The sequence below is a fragment of the Zingiber officinale genome, chromosome 3B (genome assembly GCF_018446385.1).
Source record: "Zingiber officinale cultivar Zhangliang chromosome 3B, Zo_v1.1, whole genome shotgun sequence".
Lineage (NCBI taxonomy): Eukaryota > Viridiplantae > Streptophyta > Magnoliopsida > Zingiberales > Zingiberaceae > Zingiber > Zingiber officinale.
The window spans coordinates 88199340-88220122 of NC_055991.1; the positions used below are offsets into that span (position 1 = coordinate 88199340).

Genomic DNA, 20783 nt, shown 5'->3' on the forward strand with positions numbered 1-20783 from the left:
AACGATTCGTGGTGTTAGGTCTTTTTAGATTTATTCAGTGGTCAATGAGAAAGTTTTGTGGGACCAGGTCAACTATCTTTAGGTGAATAAAAAGTAAAACTATCTAGACACCCAGTTTTACATGGAATGATAATTCATTTTCTCGGGCGTGATGTGATGGTAAATATATCAACCACGCTTGAACTATTGGTGAGGTTGAGATGGATTTCTGAGTTTATTTGGTGCGGGCCGGACCTAGAATTAGACTAATCGGAATGATAATTCATTGGGGCAGCCACCTAAAAGTTTAGAAGAAATGAAGCATTTTTGACTGATGCAATTGACTCTGCGTACAACTAGTACAAACCAAGTAAACATCTGAGACTTTTCTGCAAACTGAAAATAATTCAAAAAAAGAGAGGGATTAGGTTCCAATTGGCCTAGCATCACAGCTGAATCGTCATGGCAAGAGAAAATTTAATGTGTTTCTTCATAAGTTTCAACGTTGTTTTGTAAGCCTAAACGTGGCACTTTAGCCCTGACTCTATATACATTTTAGTCCGTCCTATCAATGGAATAGTCAAAGTTTTTTTTAATATTAACATTTAAAAAAAAGGAAAAAAAATCTCTTTTGATAATTGCACAAAATTTGTGTTTCAGTTTTTCACCCCCACCTACCTAACCCTTTTGCTTCTTCAATCTGAGCATTTGTGGTTGAAAAATCTGAGCATCTTCGGGCTTTCAATTCAGAGAAAAACAGAGGACCCCCTCGTTGATTTCCTTCCTTAAAAGCCCTCCACAAACTCCTCCCTGAGCAATCATCCACTGCTAGCGCCTAGCGATGAGGCAAGCTCGAGGATTGCCCTTCTCTGCTCTCTTCCTTCTCCTCCTCTTCCCTTGGACCCATTTTGCTGCAGCTCAAGAAGTCGGTAGGCTCTCTCTCTCTCTCTATCTCTCTCTCTCTCTCCTGCGCTTCAGCATGAACTCTGTTTTTTTGGCGCAGAGGACGAGAGCGAGTTCAGCTACCTGGCGGGCAGCCCGAATGGCCCCGAACACTGGGGAGAGATACGGCATGAATGGGCTCTGTGCAACAACGGAGACATGCAATCTCCCATCGACCTCCTGCACGAGAGGGTCCGCGTCTCCCCTGCCCTGGGCAGAATCCGGAGGAGCTACAGGGCGTCCAACGCCACGCTGAGGAACCGCGGCCACGACATAATGGTACGTAACCGATTCACATCTCCTCCACTCGATCGCCCTTCCCTGCAAAATCTCTCACCTTAATTAATTCCACTGCTGCTGCTGCTGCAGCTGCAATGGGAGGGAGGAGCCGGAACGATCCGCATCAATGGCACCCATTACGAGCTTCGACAGTGTCATTGGCACTCCCCGTCCGAGCACACCATCGACGGAAAGAGGTCCTCCTCCTCCTCCAACTCTCTGAACTCGATCGCCTTTCTTTATTTCTTGATCAACCAAACTGATGGCTGAGGCGTGCAGGTTCGCGATGGAGCTGCATCTGGTGCATGTGTCAGCGGACCAGCGTGTAGCTGTGATCGGCATCCTGTACACAATTGGGCGGCCCGACACATTCCTGGCAGAGGTTTGAGAATCGATGGGATAATAAACCTAGCTAGATCATATCGTGCATCAGCGATCGAGACTGATGATCTTTTCTGTTGTCATGTCGTCGCAGCTGATGGAGGAGATTCAGGAAGTGGCGGATGGAAGAGAAGAGAAGAAAGCAGTAGGGTTGGTGGATCCACGGCACATCAAAGTAGGAAGCAGGAAGTACTACAGGTACATGGGCTCGCTGACAACTCCACCTTGCGATCAGGGCGTCGCTTGGACCATCAGCGAGAAGGTAATTAACGCACGCGCGCATGCTCCGCGAACTAAATTATAAAATGCTTCGATCGAGTTTCAGGCTGCTGATCGTGGATTTTGTGTGAGGTTTCAGATCAGAACTGTGTCGAGGGAGCAAATGGGGTTGCTGAGAGAGGCTGTGCACGATGTGAGTTCAGTGATCTTAGCTTGTTTAATTCGGTTAAATTTGAAATTAAATATAATTAAAGAGAGAAAAATGGTTAGATGGCAGAAGGTTTTATTTGTTTGTTTGTTTTACAGGATGCAGAGGCGAACGCAAGGCCAGTTCAGGCGATTAATGGGCGGGAGGTCCAGTTTTACAGTCCTTGGCATCGTAAAGACGTCGAAGTGGTTCGTCCGTAGTCCGTAGAGGAGGAGGAGAGGCTTTTGGTTTTGGTGGTTGTGATTTGATTTGTTGTTATTGCGGCATGTATCATGTATGGCGCGGACGCGGTTATTGATATTTTACTGATCAGAAAATAAATGCTTAATGACTATTTGTGGATCTCAACAAACTTTCACTCATAAAAATGAAAATAATTGCCTCTCCCGAACATAATTTAAATATGTACTACTCGAACACGTTGTTGGGAATATAATATAATATATATGAAAAAGATCGTGATAACAGATATCTTCGGATGTCTTCGTGCGAATGAGATTTTTTTTTGTAAGTACAGCTTAAAAAATAAAATTAGGAGCGCTTAATCTAAAATATATAAATATTATTATTATTATTATTAATAATAATAATAATAATAATATTAAGATGTGTGAATTTTTTAAATTCTAATACGTGAGAGTCATGATTTAAATGAGTCATATGAATAGAATAGTAATCTTTAATCAAGGAGATAGGATTTTCGGATAAGTGGATTCTAAGCTAAAATTTTAAATAGACTAAGGGTGACTAAATACTTGTCAAAAATTTTGGAAGTATGAATCCTAGATGATGAAAAGAAGAAGTCCAGATCAATAGTGATTGAGTGTTTGAGGGGAGGTTCGAAGCATATTATGAGTGATATTTAAAAAGAGGCCCGAACCATGAGTCACATTATTCTTCATTTGAGAAGAAGATTGTTAGAAATATAATAAAAATTCCACATCAAAAGTATATAAAAATATCATGAGTTTAAAAGAAGAAAGAGATATTTTAGGTAGAGTATAAAAATAAATATATGAGGACTTGTGTCTAAATTTGATAATATCATATCATTATAAAAATAAGAAATTAGAAAGGTGATTAATCAATTTTATTTTTAAATTTTTTTAATAAAAACCGGCTTAATAAAAATTAAAAAAATATTAATATTTTTTAAAATTTTTTATTCTTTTATTATTTAATAAAAAATTGATTCAATGGATTTAACCATTTTTCTAAATGATTTAATCGAAATAATTAATTTATGTTTTAAAAAATAAACTTATCGGGACAAGCTGCATACGGAGCTTTGGTCATGGCCTAGAGTAGAGTCTTGTATATGTGAGCTTGAGACGTCGAGACGACGACTAAGGTTGCCTAGCTCACTAAAAGTACCAAGAAAGATCATGTGGTTGGCGAGCTTAATTTCTAAAGGTTGAGAAGGGTCCTTGGGCCACCGAGCACTCTAGAAGCTGAGATAGGTACCTACAAAAAAAATGACAGTTTTTTTTTTTTAAAAAAAAAATTGAACTAATTCGTCTACGTACAACCAATAATTAAATTCCTAAAATTTGATAAAAATGGGAGGAGAATCTTGAATTCTTCAACTAAGAAAAGTAATAATATTTTTTTTCTCACTTTTTTCTCATTTGTCTAACTCTTTGCTCGTCTACTCCTTTTCAAAAGAAACTGATGTCGAGTTTCCAAGTCTTGGCGAAAAGGAAGGTACCAACTTTTCTCATCTGTTGACAATTGATGCAAAAATAGATGAAAAAAGAGGCAAATCGATGTCGCATCTAGGTTGATCTAGGTCGGGCCTGGTTCGGTTTGATGGTCGATTTCGAGCAAGGCTTCTCGACCTACAAGTTGTGTAGGAATAACTTGCACTATAACAGTAAAAAAAATATCCTATAAAATAATGTCATCTTAGATATTTCTCACATTCCTGATCAACACTAACTTCTTTCAATTTAGAGATATAACAATAGTATGAAATATCGTAAAAGAATCATGTTTCAAAGAATTTAAAATAAATCCCAATTGAGATTCAGCCGAATTATAGTTTTTTTTAAAATTAAAAAATTCTACTACTAAAGAATTTAAAATAAATTAAAATTTTACTAAATTAGTTATTTCATATTTTAAAAAAATATATATTTAATATTGTTAGATTCTCGAGACCGAGTACAAGGCAATGCTCGACACAACATGTTTGGATCTATATATGTCAAGCAACAAACAAGAAATCAAACTTACTAAGAGAATGCCTATGATCTCGAACAAAACATTCATCATCATTCATCTGAAGAGGTGTCTCAATGCAAGAAATGTATTAAACTCCAACTAAAATGGTGAACTAGAGACAACCTAAATCAAACCTACTTTTTATGCTTTTTCATCTATGTAGTTTCGGGACAATCTTCATTTCCTTTGATGACACTTCTAATGTTTCTATCGCCCAACATGATTGTGAGGTCTTAGTTGTAATGATCTACACAAAGCTTGATAATTCGATCCAAGATACTATCCTAACAATCTTAGGCTAATACAAAGATAAAATTTAGGGTTCATATTCAGACGAACAACTAGTGGCCTATTATTACCCATGGACCATTTGGGCAAACAAAACTATACTCATTGGGACGGTGGTCTATTACTATCCATGGACCATATGTGAAAATAAAATTAATTTCATAATACATTATTTAGTGAGGAAGAAATCATAGCGATGACGTATCACCCTTAAACCTCCAAATGCAAAGTGCGGGTACCCAACCCTAAAATCTTGATGATGTAGCAATGCCTTCCATTGTGATTGTTATTCTTTTAAAAATGATAATCTCAATTAATTTGACAGACTATCTCTGAGGTGATCAGTTCGGTTTCATGAAAATTTTTCATTGATCACTAAGGTAAATCGAGAAGCGCACACGGTAGCCGAGCATCTTTGGTTATCCCCGTCCCCCCCTCTCAAAATTTGGAGAAAAATTTCCTACAAATACGTCGTAGCAAGGATTCGAATCATGAATATCTGAATAACAATCTAAATATCTTACCGTGATAAGATGGCTCCGGAGGCGTAATTGTTATTCTTTTAGTTTCTTCTTCTAGATGATAATGAGACTCCTTCAAAACTCTCAAAATGTAAGGTGCTAGAGAAGTGAGTATGATATATAAATACTCATTGTATAATTTAATACTTAAAGAAATGTATATTTTAATTAAAGTTTGTCAAAGATATATTTCCTAGAAAAAAAATTCTGAATTGAAAGTATGATAAATTTTCATGAAAATAGGAATGGAAATTATTTTTGTTTGTTCTATTATTTTAATTTTATCTGATGAAACTAATTAATTAGTTAAAGAGGGCAACACTAAAAAAAAAATAAAAAAAAATACTGTTTTGGGATGAATTCTAGACAAATTTTTTTAAATTTTTTGAACGAATTCTGCGACGAAAAAATTTTCGTCCCAAAATTCTTGTTGCCAACTTGGCGACGAATTTGGGGACGAAATTAGCGACGAGTAATATTTTTATCGTCAAATTCGTCACCAAATTTACAAACAAAATAATATTTGTTACAAATTGCTACAAAATTAGGGATGAATTTGACGACGAAATTGGCAACAGATTATAATTTTGTTGCCAAATTCGTTGCAAATTTTGCAAAAAAAATAAAATTCATCACAAAATTATCATAGACAACTCTGCGACAAAAACAACTCTTGAGCGGAATAATATTTTTGTTACAGAATTTGCAATGAATTAGAAGATGAAAATAATAATATGAAAAAATTGTGATCTGCGACAAATTTATTTTCGCCCGAAATTTGTAAAAAATTTAGCGACGAAAATAATAATAAAAAAATGTATGATCTGCGACAAATTAAATTTCATCCCAAATTTTGTCCCAGATTCTTGGACGAATCCACATATTCGTCCCAAAATCGGGACGAATTTTGGGACGAAATATAATTTGTTGCAAAATAATTATGATAATTTGACGACAAATTATTTTTATCGCCAAATTCATCCCTAAATCCCAAAAATTCTAGCAAAACTAATTTGTTTATGCAATTTCTAATCCAATACATATAAACTTATGTACAACAAAATTAAATACCACATCATAAATATTCAACACATCCTGATTAACATTATCCCATCCTATTTAACATATATACACATCTATTAATATTTGAAATCAATTTTACAATAATAAATTCCAAAGTTCTCAAAAAGTTATACAAAAACTTTCTTCTTCAAGACTCTAAGAACTTATACAAGTCCAATACTCCAAAAAATAATATAAGTTCAACACCTCCTAAAAATTATATAAGTTTTTTCAAAATGAACAATACATACATCAACTCATTTTATTTTTCTACAAACTATCTTCGCCATCTTATTTTTTTTTGTGGATATAGAACTAATAATTCCATTGTCAATTGCTAAAGAGGATCTAATATATCTTTTTACCTTAAAGTAAAAAAAAATTGTATTTGATTAAAGAAAACATATTTTGGAGATCTATGATGCACTCCAATAAGGAAGTGGCATGTTTTTTTGAAGCAACTACGTAAGCAGTTAATGAAAACAAATAATAGGACCATTTTCAAGTATCCATAAAGGACACTTGAATGCTGCCTTATCTAGTATATAGGAAGGGGTGGTAATGATGCTCATATGCTCAAAAGGATGCATAGATGTAGAATTCTTTACCTTTTAGATAATTTCCAAGACTCCATTAAACACACTTCAATACTGCCTCTTCTCGTGTTCAGGAAGGGTGATAATAATGCTTGCATGCTCAAAAGGCTGCATAGATGTAGAGCATGCTCAAATATCTATTCAGCTTGTAGTTCTCACAACACTTGTGTTTTATTAATTTTACTATTAGTTTTCACATCTGTGTTTTAGTGTGGTGATGATTATATATTAGGGATTAATATTCAAGATAGCCATGCAATTTACAGTACTATTATTATCTTAGTGGGTCTTCCATGTATATTCAATATCATTAATTATTCTCATATAGATTTATGGTTATTGGCATTGAATAGCAAATCATCAAAATGTTGATAATAGTAGACTTATTTCAATTCTAAAGACCTTAATAATCCATGCCTTCTTATGTATGCACATTGAAAATCCTTTCTTAAATTTTTGTAACTAAAAAAAGTTGACACAGGTTTCAAGGGGTTTGTCTGTTGGATGGAATAGATTCATTGCAGACACCTTTGAGGGATGTGTCAAAGTCTCGTATTCTTCCTATATGTGATGTTGTCAAGACCTCTATGGTGCAGGTTGCAGCTTGTGGAAAATTGGAGACTGGGGCTATCCGTAATGGTTCGAAGGTAAAATTTGGACACTGCATATCATTGATTGCAAAATCTACTTTGGTCTACTTAATGCACACACATATTATTAGTTTCCATGTAGGTTAACTATCAAAATGTCTAATTGATGTTGCCATGCACACACATATTGTTAGTTTAAATCCTATAACCATGTTTCTACTAAAGTTGTTTAACACAAAATATGTCTCTAATAAGTAGAAAGTTAATTGAATTCAAATTTAATAAGTTAGAAAAATTTAACAAGCATCTTAGTAACGAACGTAGATATACCTAAAACAGGTGACGAAAAAAGAGTATCTCCAAACACATTAAGATCACAGGAAAATGAGATCTGCACAAAAAAACATTACAAACTCAACAATCAAATATAAGGGTAACAATAATGTATAACTATTCGTAATCCAATTGAAATATGTAACAACCATCATTAACATAAAGAAAACTATACTAAATATGAAGCAATTTGAAATTAATGGTAACCAATCTATTCTAAATTGAATGTCATGCTTTGCAGGTTCGAGGTCCATCATGTGCGCGTAAGTTTTTAGATTATTTATCAGAGATAAAATAAGATGCAGGAATCAACAATGTTATGGTTTTGGATGGCGGCTTTAATGGCTGGCATGCTTCTGGAAACCCGGTTTGCTAATGCACTACTAATCCTTGCACAGGTAATTATTCTTAAGATGTAGCAATAATCCTGTTTGCCAATGCACTACTAACCCTGGACCAGCAGCCCTCCTCACGATGGCCAGCTTGACACAAGTAAATTCAGCTGCAAACTAAAACTCATTCGATGTCACAACTACAAAAAGCACAGGCACATCTCAACACCAAACACAGACGAAAAAAAACAAGGGAGAAATGTAAATACATCCCAGAAGCACTACGAAGTCAAGCACATGCGTCGGATCAAGCGAGTGATCCACTACCAGGGGGCGGACGCAGCCACCAGGGGTCGGGCGCGGCCATCAGGGGCCGGACGCGGCCACCAAGGGCCGGTCGCGGCCACTAGCGGCCGGACGCGGTCACCAGGGGTCGGACGCGGTCACCAGGGGTCGGACGTGGCCACGCTTGGCCACCAGGGGCGGACACGACAAGCAGGACCGACCGAGGGCACCCACGACTGGCCGCTGTTGAGGAGGAGAAAAGAGAGAGGAGAGGGGGAGCTTACGCTTTGTCACCTTCGTCGTCGTCGTCTCCTTCGTCACCGCCGTCCCCAGGGAGGGGAGATCGAAGAGAAGAAGAACGCGCGATCGAGGAGGCTGCGAGGGGAGAGAATTAGGTATCGGGTAGGTGGGGATATTAGGGATAAGTCCTAAATTTTGGGACGAAAAGAGAGTTTGTCCCAAATTTTGGGAGGAAAGCAGTTTTCGTCCCAAACTTTGGGACGAAAATATCTTTCGTCCTCAAAGAAAAAAATAAAAAATTAATTAATATATCAAAAATATATTTATAAAGTTTGGAATGGCATGAAATAAATTTTTATATGTTCGTATTTTTTTCTTAATCATAGAAATATCCTTATCCATAATTTTAAATTAATATATTGAGTGTATTCATTTTTTTAACCCGATAAAATTTGGGTTAAAAAAATTATTGCACTCAATATATTATGTTAAAATTATAGATAAAGATATTTCTTTGAGGAGAAAAATACGAATATATAGAAACTTATTTCATAAAATTCTGACATCTCTAGATTCATATTTAGGGTTTCAGATTATTTTTTTTTATTTTTTTAATTTTTCAATTCTGGGACGAATCTTGGATTCATCCCAGATTCAAATAAAATAAAAAAAATTAAAAAATTAGAAGGCCTAAATATGGACCTAGAAATATCGAAATATCATAAAATAAGCTTCTATGGTGTTTGTATTATTCTTATGATCATGAAAATGACTTCATTCATAATTTTGACCAAATAAATTGAGTGTGGTAATTTTCTTTCACACAAATTAGGTCATATACAAATAAAGAATTACCACACTCAATTTATTAGGTGAAAATTATTTATTAGGACAATATTATCATTGGGAGAATGATACGAACACACAAAAATTTGTTTTATGAAATTCTGATATCTCTGTGTTCGTATTTAAGGTTTCGGTCACATATACGAATATGCGTTGAACAGCAATTTTCTAAGTTAGTATTAAACTATATATGTTTTATTAAATATGGACCTAGAGATATCAGAATTTCATTAAACAAGTTTCTATATGTTAGTATCATTCTTCTGATCGTAATAATGTCCTCATAAATAATTTTGACCTAATATATTAAGTGTGGTGATTTTTAACCCAAATTTGACCTAATTCGGATTAAAAAAATCACCACACTTAAAATATTATGTCAAAATTATTTATGAGGACATTTTTATGATCAGGAAAATAATAAGAACACATAGAAATTTGTTTCATGAAATTTTGATATTTCTAGATCCATATTTAAGCCTTCTAATTCTTTTTTTTTTTTTTTTTTCAATTCTGGGACAAATCCTGGATTTGCCCCAAATTTGGGGACGAATCCAAGATTCGTCCCAGATTTGGGGACGAATCCAAGATTTACCCCAGAATTAAATTTTTTTTTAAAAAAAAGGAAAAAAATGGAAGGCTTAAATATGAACCTAAAGACATCATAAATTCATGAAATAAATTTTTATTTGTTTGTATCATTCTCCTAATCGTACAAATATCCTCATCTATAATTTTAACTTAATATTTTGATTGTGGTGATTTTTTAACCTGAATTCAATCAAATTCAGGTTAAAAAATTACCATACTCAATATATTAGGTCCAAATTATTTATGAGGACATTATTATGATTAGGAGAATAATATGAACACATAGAAACTTGTTTCATGAAATTCTGATATCTCTGTGTTCGTATTTAAGGTTTCGGCCATATATACGAACATGCGTTGAATAGTAACTTTCTTAGTTAGTATCAAATTATATATGTTTTACTAAATATGGACCCAAAGACATCAAAATTTTATGAAACAAGTTTCTATATGTTCGTATCATTCTCCTGATTGTAAAAATATCATCATAAATAATTTTGACCTAATATATTGAATGTGGTGATTTTTAACTCGAATTTGACCTAATTCAGGTTAAAAAATCACCACACTCAAAATATTATGTCAAAATTATTTATGATGATATTTTTATGATTATAAAAATAATAAGAATACATAAAAAAAGTTTTCATAAAATTTTGATATCTTTAGGTTCATATTTAAGCCTTCCAATTTTTTTTTTATTTTTCAATTCTAGGATGAATTCTGGATTCGTCCCAGATTTGGGGATGAATCTTGGATTCGTCCAAGAATTGGGGGAAAATCCATGGATTCATCCCAAAAAACTGGGATGAATCCTGAATTCATCCCAAATTTGGAGACGAATCCAAGATTCGCCCCAGAATTGAAAAAAAAAATTAAAAAAAGAAAAAAAATGGGGAGGATTAAATATGGACCTAGAGACATCGAAATTTCATGAAACAAGTTTCTATTTGTTCATATCATTCTCTTAATCATAAAAATATCTTCATTCATAATTTTAACCTAATATTTTGAGTGTGGTGATTTTTTAACCCGAATTCGATCAAATTCAGGTTAAAAAATCACTACACTAAATATATTAGGTGAAAATTATTTATGAGGATACTATTACGATCAGGAGAATGATATGAACACATAAAAACTTGTTTCATGAAATTCTGATATCTCTAGATCCATATTTAAGCCTTCCAAAGTTTTTTTTTTTTCAGAATTTTCAATTTTGGGACGAATTCTGGATTCGTCCCAGATTTGGGGACGAATTCAGGATTCGCCCCAGATTTTTGGGATGAATCCATGGATTCGTCCCCAATTGTAGGACGAATCTAGAATTCATCCCCATATTTGGGACGAATCTAGAATTCGTCCCAGAATTAAAATTTTTTTAAAAATAGAAAAAAAAAATAGAAGTCTTAAATATGGATTTAGAGACATTGGAATTTGACGAAACAAGTTTTATGTATTCGTAACATTCTCCTGATCATAAAAATATCCTCATATATAATTTTAACATACTATTTTGTGTGGTGATTTTTTTAACTCGAATTCGGTTAAATTAGGGTTTAAAAATCACCACACTCAATATATTAGGTGAAAATTATTTATGAGGACATTATTACGATCAGGAGAATAATATGAACACATAGAAATATGTTTCATGTAATTTTGATATCTCTGTGTTCAAATTTAAGGTTTCAACCACATATACGAACATGCATTAAACAGTAACTTTCTTAGTTAGTATCAAACTAAATATGTTTTACTAAATATGGACCTACAGACATCCGAATTTCATAAAACAAGTTTTTATATGTTTGTATCATTCTGTTGATCGTAATAATATTCTCATAAATAATTTTGACCTAATATATTGAGCGTGGTGATTTTTAACCCGAATTTAACCTAATTCAGGTTAAAAAATTACCACACTCAAAATATTATGTCAAAATTATTTATGAGGATATTTTTATGATTAGGAAAACAATAAGAATACATAAAAAAGATTTCATAAAATTTTGATATATTTAGGTCCATATTTAAGCATTCCGATTTTTTTTTTTAATTTTCAATTTTAGGATGAATTCTGGATTCATCCCAGATTTGGGGACGAATCTTGGATTTATCCTAGAATTGGGGACAAATCCATGGATTCATCCTAAAAATCTAGGACGAATCCTGGATTCATCCCATATTTAGGGACGAATCCAAGATTCATCCTAGAACTGAAAATTTTTTTAAAAAAATGGGAAGGCTTAAATATGGACCTAGAGATATCAAAATTTCATGAAACAAGTTTCTGTATGTTCATATTATTCTCTTAATCGTAAAATATCCTCATCCATAATTTTAACCTTATATTTTGAGTGTGGTGAACTTTTAACCCGAATTCAGTCAAATTCGGGTTAAAAAATCACCACACTCAATATATTATGTGAAAATTATTTATGAGGATACTATTACGATCAGGAGAATGATATGAACACACAAAAACTTGTTTTATAAAATTACGATATATCTAGGTCCATATTTAAGCCTTCCAAAGTTTTTTTTTCTTTTTTTTTTAGAATTTTCAATTCTAGGATGAATTCTGGATTCGTCCCAGTTTTGGGGATGAATTCAGGATTCGTCCCAGATTTTTGGGACGAATCCATGGATTCGTCCCCAATTCTAGGACAAATCCAAAATTCGTCCCCATATTTGGGACGAATCTAGAATTTGTCCCAAAATTAAAAAAAAAAATTAAAAAAGGAAAAAAAATATAGAAGGCTTAAATATGGATTTAGAAACATCAGAATTTCATGAAACAAGTTTTATGTATTCGTATCATTCTCTTAATCATAAAAATATCCTCATCTATAATTTTAATATAATATTTTGAGTGTGGTGATTTTTAAACCCGAATTCGATCAAATTCGGGTTAAAAAATCACCACTCAATATATTAGGTGAAAATTATTTATGAGGACATTATTATGATCAAGAGAATGATATGAACACATAGAAACTTGTTTCATGAAATTTTGATATCTATGTGTTCGTATTTAAAGTTTTGACCACATATACGAACATGCGTTGAATAATAACTTTCTTAGTTAGTATCAAACTAAATATGTTTTACTAAATATGGATCTAGAGACATCAGAATTTCATGAAATAAGTTTTTATGTGTTCGTATCATTCTCTTTCCCTTGCCTAACCTCCAGTTAGGACTTCTCAGTCAAGTGTTCGGTCAACCTTGACCTACTTGACTCTTCTGATCAACCTTTATCCATCAATCTCCCATCTGGACAATTACACCTGCAATCTCCATATTATCAAATATCTAAACTCAAACATCAAGACTCAAGCTTAAGTCAACTTAAGCTTAGTCAACTTGATCAATCTTAACTCAGGAGAAATTGCACCAACAGCGAAGACCTGAGGTGCCCTGTTGAAGAGAAGACCTGAGGCGCCTCAGTTGATTGGAGGCGCCTCAGGTGAATAGAAGCCAAAGCGCCTCAGATCAACTGAGGCACCCCCGATGAGCTAGAGACCATTAGCGAAAAGATAAGTAGTGGAATCCATTTCAGTCAAATTGAGGTGCCTCAATTGGAACTGAGGCGCCTCAAATGAACTGAGGCTCCTTCATTCAGCCAAATCAACAAAATATTGACAAACTTCATCCGATTGGAGGGGCCCCCAGTCAACCGAGGTGCCTCTTGCCATGTTAGCAAAATAGTCACTTTGACTGTTGAGCTATAAATACCACTCTAGAGCTAGTTGTAAAATTACACTGTTAGTCTCGATGAGGCCGACAAGAGGGGGTGAATTGCCTGAAATGACAAAAATATCATTTCCAAAACTTTCGAATTTGATTTAGACAAACACTTTAATAAATGAAACTAAATTGCATAAAATAAGTACGAGATAAAAAAAGATTTACTTGGTTTGCAACTAGAGAGGTTGCTAATCCAAGGCATGTGAAGCTCAACTAGTCAACTCCTTCTTCGACACAAGTCAGAGGTGGAGAAGCCTCGTACAGAACACTGAATGCACAGAACTTTGAAGAACAAAATGGAAAACTCGAATACAAAAAGTGTTGTCTTTAAATGAAGAAGACCAGGACTCTATTTATAGCCTACTGGTCGAAACCAGCCGTTTGCTGATGTGGCATCTCAAGGTGCCTAGACCCTCTCTAGGTGCCCTAGTGAGGTAGACTTTATCTCCGCGCAATGACTTTGAGATCGAATTTTTCCATGTCGGTGTGCCTAGACCATGTCTGAGCACTCAGACCATTGCTAATGTGGACTCGAAGTTGATCCACAGCAACGACATTGCGGTTAGGGGCCTTGGCGGTCTGGGTGCCGAGATCAGTTAGCCATGCGCTGATCATTCGATGCCTTCTCTGGTTGCTGACTTCTTCTCCGGTCACTTGGGTGATCCTTCGGCCTTTCGGAGTTGAGCTCACATGAACCCAACTTTGGGCTTCTCCTCAAGTAGTCTTTCGCTCCGGTTTCTCGTCCCTCAGAAATGCCGCACACTTCTTTCTCATCTGTCATCGTACTCTTCCACAGCACCTTGTCCCTCGGATGCACCAAGCTCATTGACTCCCTTCCCGTGCCATCCTTCTCACTAGCTGCGTCTTCTGCTCAACTTCTTGTATTTTTAATCTTCTGCACAATTAGACACAAGGATTAAATACAATAGGACCTAACTTAACCTGATTGACCACATCAAACCCAGGGTAATTATAATATCTCCTTTTTTTAATGTGCATCAATCCAAGTTAAGTTAGGATTAAACCAAAATAGTAAAGTAAATAAATATGCAAATTAAAGCATTTAATATGTAAATTGAAATAGTTAATGTAAAAAATTGTACCACCCCCTACACTTAATCTTTTCTCTCCCCCTTTGATCACAATAAAAATAGGGGTGAACATTGAAAAAAAATTATGGTTTTTTTTTAAATTTGAATTTTTTATGATTTAAAACCCATTTTTCTAAAAATAAATTTTAATTTTAAAAAATTCTGAAAATATTTCTCACTATTAAACACAATATTCCAAAATTGTGATAAAATTTTCATAAATAAATAAAATTAATATAAGTAGTAATTAATTATTTTATATAGAGAGATATATTTTCTTTTAAAAAAAAATTAATAATAGATTTTGAGCTCAGAAAATTTTGCAAGATTTTCTAAGTATGTAAAATAGAAAGTATATCTTCATAAAAAATAAATTTTCAAAGATTAACTTTTTGAGAATTTTTAATATTAAAAATTGATATTTTGGAAAAAAAAAATCGTAGAAAATTCATTAACAGTAAAAAAATTTTAAAATTTTTCTACTAATAAGTAATAAAATCCTTTTTTTACAAAAAAAATTAAGATCTAATTAATTTCAAATAAAAAAGACATGAAACAATTTATTTAAAAGAGTTGGATAATTTTAAGCATACAATGAAAATATTAAAGAAAATTAAAATTAGAATATGCATAAAAATTTAACCTAAGCATGATTTTAGAACCAAAGATAGGTTCCTACCTACTAGATTAATCAAAAAAATTTTAGAATGTACTTTCTTGTCACTTTTCTAATTTGACCCTTATAAAATTTATAATACCAATTTATCTCTTGATAATTTCTTAAATTAGAGGTAACAAAATTTGAACATGTAGAATTTTTCAAAATTTCTATTTATTCTTTTAATTTTGCATTTTCAATTTTAACTTTATCAAATTCTTCTAGTGGACATGCTTTAGCTAAAATTATTTTCAAATTCATATTTTCCTTTTTCAAATTTGTATTCTTAGTTTTAAGCTTACATAAAGATTTGGGCATAGACTTTATTCCTAAATATAGTTGATTAGGAAGTAAGAGACATACCTTACTTACCATGTCGGATCTAAAAGTGGATTCTCCCTCTGTATCGCTGGATTCATCTAATGTGGCTCCCCTTCATCGATGCTAGCTTTCGAGTTGCTTGGTTCTTCGTGACTAGCCATTAGTGCTAGTTCAACATATGCTTCTATCTTGGATTCAGATGAAGACCTTTCATTCCAAGTGGCTTTGAGATTCTTGTGCTTGGTTCACCTTGGCCCTTTGTCTTTCTCCTTCTTAAACTCTAGGCAATCATCTTTTATGTGTCCTTTTTAATAAATGTAGTATCAAACCTTTCTTTTACTTCTTAGTTTTTTCTTGGTCTGTATCTCTTTAAACTTGTTAGATTTTTTTTAAAAAAAAATTAAACTTGCTTACTATATACGCTTCTTGGTCTCCATCAAAATTTGAGTCTGACTCGGACTGAGACCCGGTTGGTCACCGTTTTGTCAAGATTGATCAATCCGGTGATCAGCTCCTTGATCTTCACATGTAGTTGAGCTATCATCTCACCTTTTTTCAGACGGAGGCTTGTCAGTTGATTGGGAAGAATGTCCTATCATTCAAGCTTCACTTTGGATGTGCCTTCATGGAGCTCCAGGAATTTTTTCCAGAGTTTTTTGGTTGAGTAGTAGCTTTCGATGCGATTGACTTCTTAAGGTGGTAATATGCTTAGCAAGTGATATTACGCTCGACTATTGGTTACGAAGTTGTTTTGCTCCTTCTTCATCCATAAGTATTCTTCTTTCTCCTCTCTTTGTTGATCCTTGGGAACTATAAAACCATACTTGATTATTAAAAGCATTTCGAAATTAGTTTTTAGGAATACCTCCATTCGGCGTTTCCAGTGTGTGAACTCTCCCTTGAATTTTGGCGGATTGATGCTTAGTCCGACCATTGATTTCTTTACTGTGGTGAGCGGTTAGTCCTTTTGAGATGTCCTTGCTCTGATACCACTTGTTAGTTCCGATGTAGCCGGTAAGAGAGGGTGAATTACCTTAAATAACAAAAAAAATACCCTTTCTGAAACTTTTGACTTTGATTAAGACAAATACTTTAATAAACGAAACTAAATTGCATAAAATAAGTATGAGAAAAAAAAGGATTTACTTGGACCAGGAGGTTGCTAATCGAAAGCAAGTGAAACTCAATTAGCTGACTCCTTCTTCGACATAAGTCGAAGGTGGAGAAGTCTCGTATAGAATGTTAAACACATAGAACTTTGAAGAACGTAATAGAAAACTCTAATACATAAAGTGTTGTCTTCGAATGAAGAAGACCAGGATTCTATTTATAACCCACTTGTTGAAACTAGTTGTTTGCCAACATGGCATCTCTGGGCATCTAGATCCTCTCTGAGCGCCCTAGTGAGGTAAATTTTATCTCCATGCAAGGCTTCGAGATCGAATTTTTCCATGTCCAAGTGCCTTAACCATTGCTGATGTAGACCCAAAGGTGATACATAGCAACGACATTACAACAAGGTGCTTGTTAGACACTTTGGTGGTCCGGGCACTCGGACCGTTTGGTTGCCTGGACCAATTGGTCTGAGATCCCGGATCAGTCAGCCATACACTAACAATCTGACACCTTCTTCAATCACTGACTTCTTCTCTAGTCGCTTGGGTGATCCTCTGGCCTTCCGGAGTTGAGCTCACCAGAACCCAACTCTGGCCTTCTCCTCGAATAGTATTTCCCTCCGACTTCTTGTCCCTCAAAAACATTGCACACTTCTTTCTCGTCTGCCAATGTATTCTTTCGCAACATCTCGTCCCTCGGATGTGTCAGGACCTTCGGATGGCTAGAGAGGGGGGGTGTGAATAGCCTCCACTAAAAACTCAATCAATTTCCTCACAAAACTTTGTTAGCACAGCAGAAATAAACAAAACAAAAACTGATGCAAGGAAAGAAAACCAACCCACAGCTTACACAAGTATATACGAGGTTCGGGGATAACTTGCCCCTACTCCTCGGCGTGTCCGTAAGGTGGACGATCCCTTGATCTTTCGGTAGATCACACCCCGGACAAATTCCGGCTAAGTATTTCTCCTTCTCGGTGGAGTAACCTCTCCACAAAAGTCACAGAATAGATTTGAAAATAAAGCACAATGACTTACAGAGTTTAGTGGCTAAAGGATTGAGCAAATGAACTTACAGCCACGAAGTGAAAAATGCAAAGACAGAAGGAAGCTTCAGCCAAGAGCTCAACAACACAGCCTCTTGCTTGATCGACAGAGAGTTTTTCCATAACCTTAGCAAACCTCTCTTCTTCCTTCTTCTTATTCTGCTTTCTCACTGTCCCGAATCACTGTCGCCTGTGTCGGATCACTGCAACCAACTCAGGCGTCGCCAATCACTCTCCCTTCTCATCTGGTTCTCTGAACTCACACCAATACCATCCATGGTCTTCACTGGTGTCTCTGAGCTCGAACCAATGAGCAAGAGTCCAACTGATCGTGGCCAGTGAATGTTGAAGCTCGAATTGCACCACTTGCAGTGAAATATAGCATAAAGGGCACTTGTTCTTATTATTCTGATGGAGCTTCATTTGAAATTAACCAATGGCACGACACCTGCAACCTGTAACTCAACAATCTCACAGCAGAAGATTTGATCAGTGAATCAGAAAAATCAAAGAAGCAGCAGAAACAAACGACATTGTTGTGGATCGGTCCGGAGAACGAGCTACCGAGCCCTCTCCGACTTCGTCCGGTCCAGAGAACGAGCTACCGAGCCCTCTCTGACCTAGTCCGGAGAACGAGCTGCCGAGCCCTTCCCGACTTCGTCCTGTCCAGAGAACGAGCTACCGAGCCCTAGTCCAGAGAACGAGCTGCCGAGCCCTTCCCGACTTCGTCCGGTCCAGAGAATGAGTTACCGAGCCCTCTCTGACCTAGTCCGGAGAACGAGCTGCCGAGCCCTTCCCGACTTCGCGTGCCAAGTATCCGTACTTGGACTTTTCCTCTCCACATGATCAACCTTGATCATTAATCAGTCTGAGTCTAATTAATATCTGATCCAAACTTAAATCCGTGTCAACATCAAAACAACAGCCAGGTCAGACTGTAGCAACAGGATGCACCGAGCCCGTCGACTCCATTTCCGTGCCATTCTTCTCGTTAGTTGCATCTTCTGCTCAACTTCTTGTGTTTCTAAGCTTCTACACACTTAGACAGAAGGATTAAACATAACAAGACCTAACTTAACTTTGTTGGCCATATCAAAATTAATCCAGAGTACTTACACACACTTGTACTACAACTTCTGTATTTCTTTCTAAGAGTTCAATTATTGTAAGGGGTTTCTTCACCTCCGACCTTTGTCGAAGGAGTTTTCTTGGTGCACTCCTACTGCCTTGGATTAACAACTACTCAGATTATAATCAAGTAAATTATGAGTCCCTTTTCATTTTATGTTATTTATTTTTTAATTAATTAAGTGTGTCTGTGCCAGTTAGAAAGCAAGAGATTTTGAATTTTAAACTGAAGGTTATTCACCACCCTCTAGCTGGTCCATCCGATCCAACAACAACCATCGCCAGTGAACTAGGTGAAGAGGAACTCAATGCATTATCTACCAATTGCTTTTTACACAATCTGTTATTATCTCGAAAGACCTCCTCAATATTCTCAGAAGCATTAGGACTGTAAACAAATTGAATCGAACTGAACTTTGAAAAAATTTTAGTATTCGAGTCTGAGCTCGAATTTGAATAGAGATATTTGAAGCTCGATTCAAAGTTTGAACTATTATTTTTGGCGGCTCAAGTTTGATTCGAAACTTTCGAACTCGAGCTTGACTTTTTTCGAGCCACTGATAGATCATGGTTCAAAAATGAAAAGGCTCGGTTTGAAGCTCGGTTCGGCTCGAAATTCACAATTTTATATAAATATAAATATAGTTATATCATTCTAAATGCTACATCCAATTAACAATAAAATTGAATTTAAATGATTAAGTCCATAAAAATAACTTAAACAATAAATATCACACCCATCAACATGGAAAATAAGTTATTCATCCCACAAAATCAACAAATTACAAAATCACTTGATCCAACTCTTTTTAGTTAGACTCCAGCACCAAACTCCTGCAATCAAATAAAGTAACTAGCTTTATGTTAAAAATAGTATTCATACATAATATTGAAATTATAAATGTATGAGTATTTGCATTTCTAAAATTAATACATATACAAGAATGCTAAGATAGGTATTATAATTGTTTACCTTCTAAAAATATTTTCTTTAAGTCTTCCAATCCTGTATTTGAATAAAATAAATACAAGTTTTCTATGATTAAAATGAACAATGAATAGTAAAAAATAAAATCATGATGTTAACTTTAATAAATAAATATGTTAACTCTATCATCAAATGTTGTTTTTTAGCTTGCAATCAATAGAAATAACTAAATTATTTAATAATATAAAATCAAATGTACGTAATTTTTTTTTACCTTTGTTTTCTTTGTCACTCTATATCGTTTTTGGCACCAATCACCTCCCCACATCAGCATTTCCATAATAGTGAGAGTTAAAGAAGCCCGATACTTAACAATAACATGACTTCCCGTACTAAAGGTAGCTTCTGAAGCAACCGTGGTGACAGGTATGGCTAAAACTTCTTTTGCTAAAGTAGATATAGTATTCGAAATTTATATGTATTCAACTTCCACCAACTCCAAGCATCAAATTCTTCATCCAGATCATACCAATGACATCCTTCCTCCAAATAAATATCCAACTCAGATTTTTCAGAATGTACCGTTTCAGTCTCTCTTAAATAAGAAGAAAACTCAATCCATCCTGAAGATGAATTGGTACTGTCTTCAGTACTTCGACTAAACTAGTTGCTACCTTGAGATTCCGAACTGGTACTTGATTCTTGCATGCTTTTAGTGGCAGTATCTACATATTCTTTGTAAATTGTGGATAATTTTTTTCGAACATTTATGATATTCTCTTGTGCCTCTGAAATAGAATAAAGTTTTGGAAAAACAAATTCAAGTAC

At 34.8% G+C, this 20783-nt stretch overlaps 1 protein-coding gene and 1 long non-coding RNA gene across 3 annotated transcripts; one reads left to right on the plus strand and one right to left on the minus strand.

Annotated features, from left to right (window-relative positions):
- Positions 1–657: 657 nt before the first annotated feature.
- Positions 658–2343, plus strand: LOC122056735 (alpha carbonic anhydrase 7-like). Its single transcript, XM_042618826.1, has 7 exons — positions 658–908; positions 983–1200; positions 1291–1397; positions 1480–1582; positions 1676–1843; positions 1940–1993; positions 2107–2343. The coding sequence occupies exons 1-7, from the start codon at positions 821–823 to the stop codon at positions 2206–2208; spliced, it is 840 nt and encodes a 279-aa protein (XP_042474760.1). The 5' UTR covers positions 658–820; the 3' UTR covers positions 2209–2343.
- A 3810-nt stretch (positions 2344–6153) lies between these two features.
- On the minus strand, positions 6154–8753 carry LOC122056736. Of its 2 annotated transcripts, none has more exons than XR_006133369.1 (3): positions 8523–8753; positions 7619–7679; positions 6154–6806 (listed from the first exon to the last, which is right to left on the minus strand). It is a non-coding gene; the product is annotated as an uncharacterized LOC122056736 (long non-coding RNA). The 2 variants fall into 2 exon arrangements; XR_006133370.1 differs by having other exon boundaries at positions 8072–8753.
- Positions 8754–20783: the final 12030 nt, after the last annotated feature.

What these genes read in the sequence shown, in the direction of transcription:
- LOC122056735 (XM_042618826.1), top strand. Translation starts at nt 821, where the DNA reads ATGAGGCAAGCTCGAGGATTGCCCTTCTCTGCTCTCTTCCTTCTCCTC. An exon ending in CACACCATCGACGGAAAGAG is followed by an intron (nt 1,398 to 1,479) that starts GTCCTCCTCCTC and finishes TGAGGCGTGCAG; the next exon opens with GTTCGCGATGGAGCTGCATC. An exon ending in CCGACACATTCCTGGCAGAG is followed by an intron (nt 1,583 to 1,675) that starts GTTTGAGAATCG and finishes ATGTCGTCGCAG; the next exon opens with CTGATGGAGGAGATTCAGGA.